Here is an 8,565-nt window from a genome sequence, read left to right on the forward strand (position 1 = left end):
GAATATGAAAGTATGTGCAGAACAATCTTGATATGACTATTAAAGCGTGACAATAGTCATATTTTATTCGAAATTCCAATGTATTAATGCAAGCCCGAAACCATACCCCAAAATAATATCAACTACATGAGGTATAACTATTCCCAAGATCAAATTAGCACATATATACCAAATATATGTGAACTAATACTCTGAGTAAACATATGTGCTAATGCTTATAGCTGAATATGAAAGTAGGTGAACAAAAATCTGGATACTAGTTTAAAAGCGTGACTGACAATAGTCATATTTTATCAGGAATTACAAAGGATTAATGCAAGGCCCGAAACCATACCCCAAAATTATATCAACTACATGAGGCATAACTATGCCCTGGATCAAATTAGCACATACATATCAAATATGTGAAGTAGGTGAGAATATGAATATTTCACTAGTGACATCAATAGCGTGAAGGCGTGCTCCAAACAGAGAGCAAATAAATTAGTGTTGGATGCTCAATCAGCAGCTTTGATGTCCCTGTCGATGCAGCGGCGCGATGGAAAAGCAGACAGACGGCGCCGTGACATCTACGACGAGCACATCTGCGGGACATAAAGACCCGGCAAACAAAATTCATGCCTCTGACAAACTGAATTGTCGTAAAAGCACACAGAAAGTGGACCGAGCAGCAGGCAGCAGCAAGGGCAGCTTCGTCAGAGCCGAGGCCTCGGCGGAGAAAGGCACAAGCTGTGACATCGGCGGGAGCTGCGAATGCTTCTCTGGTTTTCCCGGCATCGCCCGCAGTGAATGAATCCCTGGAGAAATGTCGCCGCGATCCCGAGTTGCCGACGGCAACAGTCGGGTGGCGATCTGAGCGGTCTGGTTTGCGAAGGCCATCCTGCAGACCTGCGTGGGAGTTATTGGATGTTAGTTCAGTAAGTGGCGCCCGGTCGGTTTAGGTGCAACGCTCATTAAAAATCTCCACTGGAAGAATATTCAATTGAAAAGCACAAACTCACCAGGGGGGGGGGGTGTGGGGGGATGAACTTCTCAGTAATCTAACAGGAGAGAAAAAAAGTAAATGTCAGTCACATGAAGCAGAACTCACTCTAATAAGAGCAAAGGTCATTTCCATTCATCTCAGCACGTCCTTTCAGACGGCAGACATTTTTACACTTGAAAGTTTTGTCAATGACGGCTGAGTTGCTTTTAAGGAAGGAGCCAGCAGGCACAATGGCAAGGTCCTGGAAATATCACATCTGGAAAGGAGTGCACATGTGCTCTTCTATCTGCTGTGTAATGTAAAAACGGCTGCTGTCAAGATCCAAGATGGTCCATGATTTCCCCGTGACCTGCTCGTCTACTGCTCAGTGCTGCCACTCATGGCTGGAGACCGTACTGCAGGCTATGGTAATGCAATCAGCAACACAGCTATTATGCAAACATGCTGACATTTATCAAAAGTGTTTCAGGAGTAATGTTTGAGTCCAACACATTTTATGACTAATTGGCATTGCTGGCCTATCATTTATATTGCACAACACGGTAAACCACTTGACAAGATTATTCCCCTTAATTGTATTTATCATACAGGATAATTGACGACCTTCTATATCATTCAGAATGAGTTCCCTTGGTTGTACTTATTTTCCCACACATATTTTGTTTTCAAAATATCCACAAAGGCAAATAAGTGGTGACATCAACTGTTGTTTCGGTTATACATATAAAGCATGTGATACAGAATGTAGGCTATCTGATTCTGTTGTTGTGTTCCCAGGTTTATATCACTGATTGATGATCATTTATATTGCACATAATGGTAAACCACTTGAACAGATTATTTCCTTTAATTGTATTTATCATACAGGATAATTGACGACCTTCTATATTATTCAGAATGAGTTCCCTTGGTTGTACTTATTTTCCCACGAATATTTTGTTTTCAAATATCCGCAAATAAGTGGTGACATCAACTGTTGTTTCGGTTATATATATATATATATATATATATATATATATATATATATAAAGCATGTGATACAGTATGCAGGCTATCTGATGTTGTTGTTGTTATCCCAGGTTTTTTAGTACCGATTGATGATTGAATCCGCCTGCTGTGAATTATGTGTACGGCCCCTTTAAGGGAGAACTCGCCCACTGAGCACGTGACATAACAAGGAAGTAGAGACGTTTTGAAATAACTTCACAGTTAGATATCACTTACTCACGGCGGCAAAACAAAAAGAAAAGACAGGAGCAACATGTTTGTGTCTCTACTTATCTCTACTTTAACGGTCCTGTTTCCACTCGGACATTCGTCGCTTCCTCTCGTCATCAACACGTGGCCATTCAAGAATGCGACTGCTGCAGGTAAAGTTAGACCTCACAGTCTCATCCACGTTTCTCATAAGGAACTGTTTCAGAAGTTTCATGCAGCCGAGAGTTTCATTCATGGGGGTCATCGTGGCCAAAATATACTTAGAAACCGACATAATGTCACCCGAAATGTGTATAATAGCGAAGGCGTATCAATATATTTTTATTTATATATATATAAATATTTGAGTACGTCACGTTATTATTGTTATTATTTTAATGTTTTGAACATACAAGCATTGCATTTGTATGTCTCTGGGTGTTGAAAGAATTCACTGGACAGATCAGTTTAAGGAAATTCTGCAAATAGGTTAACCTAAACCCTTATGTCCGACTGTATTGAATGCAACACCAATCTGCTTTATATATATATATATATAGTGTGTGTGCATGTATGTGTGTATATATATATAAATTGAAAGTATAGAATACATTGTGTGTGTGTATATATATATATATATGCGCTATGCTGTGTAATCTATATTTGCAATTTCATTATGAAGATGAAAGCAGTTTTTTGGTCACCGGATGAGATGCGAAGTACCTGCAATAGAAATACAAACTAATATCTTATTTGCCTTGGAGGTCTGTCAAGATAAATAATAATGTTCCCTTTTCTCATAATGCTGGTTATTGAGCCTTACAGTCTGAAAATAAATACATTGTTCAAGTCGGTTCACATAGATGTAAATTTGAACAAGGATATCATCTGCCGCCCTCCTGTTGGCGGTCTCATATAATTTGTTTGTTATTCTGGGACATCCTCTCTGTTGTGTTTTGTGACATGCATCTACTTTGAATTGTGAAGTAACATCTAATGTCTTGTTGCCGAGCAGGTGCTGCACTTTTATGAATTAATTTATTAGCATATGTTCAAAGTTGAAGTTGTGTGTCATTTAACTTTTTAGATGACTCATCATGGCCCAAAAAAAATTAGTTTTATCTCTATGATTGAAGCTCTTTTTACACTCTTTATAATTCTCCTGGCAATTATGTTTAATTTGTCCTTTCTCTTGTATTCATGATTCTTTTGCTTGATATTTTTTGCATGTCATTCCTAATTAGAAGTCTGATTTAATATTCACAGCTAAAACCATTAGTCGTTGGGGAGAATATAAATTGGCAACTATTATGATCTGCCGATTCATTGTTTCAGTAATTAAATATATCAGCCATTTGTGTGTGTTGCTGTCTTACGCCTTGAATGTTGGACCATTGGTCGCAACAACAACACACACATATATATATAGATGTATGTATATATATGTGTGTATATATATGTAAATATATATATGTGTGTATATATATACATATATAAAAATAAATAAAAGAAATCTCCTTGGGTTTTAGTGAATTTGGAAAGGCATTTTAAAAATAATTTTCTGTCATTGTATATAGGCCAAGAAGACAAAGTGAGATTTACAAACCATGGTTGGCACCATAACTAATATTTTCATGATTTGCCCCTCTCACTTTTATATCGTGCTTTTTTCTCTCTCCACTAAACCAGTTTAAACCCTTCAAATATGTGAGACCATCAGAGTTGGGGACCTTTTCGATCGATGTGCAGAACCCCACTCGGCTCTCCCAGGTCTGCCCTAACATTTTAAGTTCCTACAGGATGATGCGTTGGACAATGTTTGATTTTTAAAAAACTGAAAATATTCTGACTTATCTGTCAAGTGCAAACCAGCCACGCAAAAAAAAAAAGCGGCATCATCACAACCTGCAGGTGATAAAAGTTACCTTAAAAAAAGAACCTCCCCATTTGATTCACCCGTCTACATGTTCCCTGACGTGGGTGTGAAAATGAAAACCGCCATCCATTCAGCGGGTAGGTATTTAAAAGTGTCGTCTGTGAGCCCCCATTGATCCGCCCCATGCCGATCTCTTTTCCTAAGGGGGCTTACAGGAAGCAGCTGAGAATAGCAGCAGGCTAATCTCCGCTTCCATTCATCCGGCAGGCATTTTTTTCTATCTGTAAAAAAACTGTAATGTTTGATATTTAAAAAAAAATGAATAATGATATCCTGAGATGAGAGCACTTACCAAAGTTGATGGACGTGGACATCATTTATAGATGGATGCATCGTAAATGATGAGAGGGAGACTTGGTGTTGGCTTCCCGCTGAACACAGTGCGATGGTCTGAGAGTTTAGCGGCAAGCTGGTGACCGGGCTGCCAGTTGGTGTTTTGATCCCCCGTGGGCTCGCCGAGGGGATCAGTGACCAAATGCTGCTCGGCTGCTCGCATCCCGCTTATTAGGAATCCACCGCGTGCGTCATCGTTTTTGATTTACATGTATTCATGCACACGAGTCGGGACAATCCTGTTAACATGGAAGTCTATTTATATGCAATAACTTTCACTAATTTGTCTTGGCGTCTCATTTAGTTGTTTTTGTTTTCCTTTTATTAATTGGCATTGTTTAAAGGAACTTGACAGCCAATATTTTCATTGACAACGACCGCTTCTGTAATTGTTGGGCATTTGATAATAACCTGAACATATGAACTCATCTATGCAGGACAATGGACAAATATCATTTCATTTTATTTACCTTTTTAAGCTATTTAACATGGTTTAAAATCCCTGTCTCCGAGACTCGTCGTGAGGTTATTGTTGTTTGCTATTAATAGGATGAAAAACACATTGCACAGGGGTTGTACGGTGATTGAAAACCTGGAAAAGTCATGGAATTTTTAAATTGTTATTTCCAGGCTTGGGAAAGTCCTTGGAAAAAAATTCAATCCCAAAAGCTTTGGAAAAGTCTCGGAAATGTGTTATTTTCATATGTTCATGAACACAGTTTGATTAAAAGAATAAATATGTCTACTTTTTAATCAAACTATTGTGTCATTTAACCCTCCTGTTACCTTTACATTTACTGACATATTTTACCCTCGGGGTCAATTTGACCCCAGCAATTAAAACCTCCAGAAAATTATTAGAATTAATATTGTTTCCCAAGTTTAAGTGTGAGGTACTTTATGTTTGTTTGTTGACTACCTAAATAGCCCTTTAAATATATAAAAAAGTTGATATTTCTTATATGTTTGACACTGAAAAACAGCCTGGGGTCAAATTGACCCCAAAGAACAGCGACGTTAAACATTGAATGGGGTCAAATTGACCCTAAAGGTAACAGGAGGGTTAAGGTTTACGCTGATATCTCACAAAATATTTGATCATGGAAATTTGGTTAAAAGTCCTGGAAATCCAGCGGTCGACATGTGCATGAACCCGGCTACACTCGACTGTGTCAACACGGGGTTAAATGAGTTTTCCGGTATCGGATAATTTCACACTAGCTGTCAAAAAAGGCTCTAAAAGAATCTAAAGAGTCGGAACGTGACGCTCGCGTTTCTTTCTCAGCGTGGCCGTTTTATAACTGACCACGTCGTACGTCTCCCGAAACGAAGCCGAGCATCGCGGACGCCGACGACAGCGAGGGCCGAAGAGTGTCCCGCGACCGGCGTTCCTCTCATGGGTGCGCCGTCCGTCCCCTCAAAGTTCCCCCGTTTCTCTCGCCTTCAGCGTGGAGGGCCCTGCAGTCCGGCGGCTCGGCGCTGGACGCCGTGGAGGAGGGCTGCGGCCGCTGCGAGGCGGAGCAGTGCGACGGCAGCGTGGGCTACGGCGGCAGCCCGGACGAGTCCGGAGAGACCACGCTGGACGCCATGATCATGAACGGGTGAGGCGTGGTCACAAACACTCACGTTGGGGATGGCATGTCATCATGCGGCACGAGGGAGGGGTTGATCAAGAAGATGGGGGGGGGGGGGGTAGGGATGAGAATTGATAAGATTCTTATTGGGCAAGGGGTGAAAAAAAGAGCACAAACGGGTTTATTTACATTAATTTTCTTTTATATAATTTTCTATAATGCTGCACACACCATATACAGTATGTATACATACACATTTACATGTTTTTAAATAACCAAAAACATTTATACATATTGCTCTTGAACTTAAAATAAAACTTACATAACTTAAATAAAATGTATTCTGTTTAATTTAAACATGTTCCTAGAAATTACAGTGCTCCTTTCTTTTTTTTTAAAAGGGTATATGAACTGGGGCTGAAAATAGAAGATTCTATAGCTAAGCTAGCGTAGCTATATGCTAAGCTTAATAATGGATTAAAAATCGATATGCGAGTTTAATAATGGGTTAACACGATAACGCGAACGTTTGCTGATAACACACGCCCTCCGATTATTAACACCGTTACCATCAAACATTTCTCAAAACTGGACTTTCAATCCAAACGTGAAGTGATCGATAATGGGAGACCAATGCCGGAGCTCAAATGTATGCTTCAAACGAAGGGACAGAAGATAACTTGATCGACTCCACACAATAAAGGCAAATGGCTTCACACAGTGAGTGGTTGTGATCACTTCTGAGGAGTTTACCTTGGACAGAAAGAGATGAAGCGCCGGCGTTAGCTGAGCCGCTGCATCGAACACACGACACTCCTGTCATTTAATTCCGTGCTGTGTTCAAATGCTTATTCATATTTGTTGTATTTCCTCCCTTCGACGAAATAGACTTTTTACACACGTTACAAGTGGCGTAGTTGTCATTTTGTCGTGTGAAATAGAGCCACACTTTAGAACGCTTCTGCCTAGTTGCCATGTTTGCTGCAGTCTGAAGAATAAACGAAAAAAGTTTGCGCATGCGCAACGCCAGAGAGGACTGTTAGCAGAACCGTTAAAGAATTTGGCTGACGATCCCAAACAATCGGTTCACTGGGAACCGGTTCTAAAACAGAACCGGTTCTCGATTCCCATCCCTAGTGGGGGGTGGGTAGTAACGTGTATCGGAACAGCTGTTTGTTGTTTTCCCGCCATGTGTTCCGCCACCTGAAAAGCAGCTGCGGGAACACGGAACAAGCCCCGGTTTTTTTTTTGCACGTTTTTTTTTCCTGTTTTTGCTCGACTCTCTAGCAACGTCCCTGCTCTGAATTCCATCAAACAAGAACACATCAAATGAATTAAACATAAATTACACCCATATTTCATTAAAAAAAGACAAGTCAAAATATGCACCGGCAGCTGTCGGCATATTGTGTTACCGTCACAAAGTTTGAGCGGGTGCTATCTATCCGTTAAAAAAAAATAATGTTTTTTCACGCCTGTGATTGGTTGACCTTTTACATTCCAGCCTCCTCTTCTTTTTTTCATTTTTTTTTTCTTCATTTTTTTCTTTTCATAAAGCACCGATTTAAGATTCTCATTAGGATCTGAAAGCTCGACCGGTTATTAAATCCTCAACTCCAAACATTTACACATTCGGAGGATTTCACGGGAGGCAAATGGCAGCCGGCGGCGATCCGACAAACGGCGAGCAGTTTGTTATTACCGCGAGGAATGTTCCTTCCTCCGTTACATAGTCATGAATACATTGCGGGCAAGGGGACGGTCTCCCACACACTTTCTAATATAGCTGCATAATAATCACCGGCAGACATATTGTACACCTCCACCGCCGAGCGGAGGAATTGAAACACCTGTGCGGTCGACCGCGATCCAGCCCTGCAATAAAATACGAGCTCTAATAAATTCAAAAGTGCAACGTTCAAATTTTTTTTATCCCGACTTTAGTTGGTTTGGGGTGAAATAAATATTCGAAACGCCTCCGTATGAGGACATTTGTTTAATCACCACGACAAGCTGCAGGTTTAACACACGTCGACGGGCGTTTCTGGCCGATTGCATCACTCCCGTAAAGAGGGGTTCATTCTTTTATAATGATCCAATTCATACCCGATCAGACATCGGGTCATGTGACGTCGGGCTCGACTCGCTGCGCCAATTGGCTAAACTCGACCACGAAATTCTCGCAAACGCGAAGTGAAGAAAAAAAAAGACTTCGGTTCACATTCAGTGTTTCCGAAATGAAAATTGTTATCGTACGTTTGAAAAGCTTACGATAACATCGGCGGGAGTGTGAAGAAGAAGAAAACGTCCCCGCGGCGACCTGGAGGAGCGGGCGGTCACGCCGGCAGTGACGTCTGCTTCCCGGCCGTCTACTTCCTCTCCGTCGCCAGGGATACGATGGAGGCGGGAGCGGTCGCCGACCTGAGGAGGATCAAGAACGCCATCGGCGTCGCGAGAGCCGTGATGGAGCACACGAGCCACACGCTGCTGGTGGGAGAGTCGGGTATGTGAGGATCGATATGAACAAGAGTGGGGGAGGG

General features: G+C 41.3%; 1 protein-coding gene across 1 annotated transcript in view; it reads left to right on the forward strand.

The window, feature by feature from the left end:
- Window positions 1-2,192: 2,192 nt before the first annotated feature.
- Window positions 2,193-8,565, forward strand: part of aga (aspartylglucosaminidase) — a 14,638-nt gene continuing 8,265 nt past the window's right edge. Inside the window, exons 1-3 of the mRNA XM_056439623.1 lie at window positions 2,193-2,355; window positions 5,899-6,052; window positions 8,416-8,528. Of these exons, the coding sequence (XP_056295598.1) occupies window positions 2,247-2,355; window positions 5,899-6,052; window positions 8,416-8,528 (376 nt within the window). The 5' untranslated portion in view covers window positions 2,193-2,246. The remainder of the gene's footprint in view (window positions 2,356-5,898; window positions 6,053-8,415; window positions 8,529-8,565) is intronic.

This window comes from Pseudoliparis swirei, chromosome 19 (assembly GCF_029220125.1).
Source record: "Pseudoliparis swirei isolate HS2019 ecotype Mariana Trench chromosome 19, NWPU_hadal_v1, whole genome shotgun sequence".
Taxonomy (NCBI): Eukaryota; Metazoa; Chordata; class Actinopteri; order Perciformes; family Liparidae; genus Pseudoliparis; species Pseudoliparis swirei.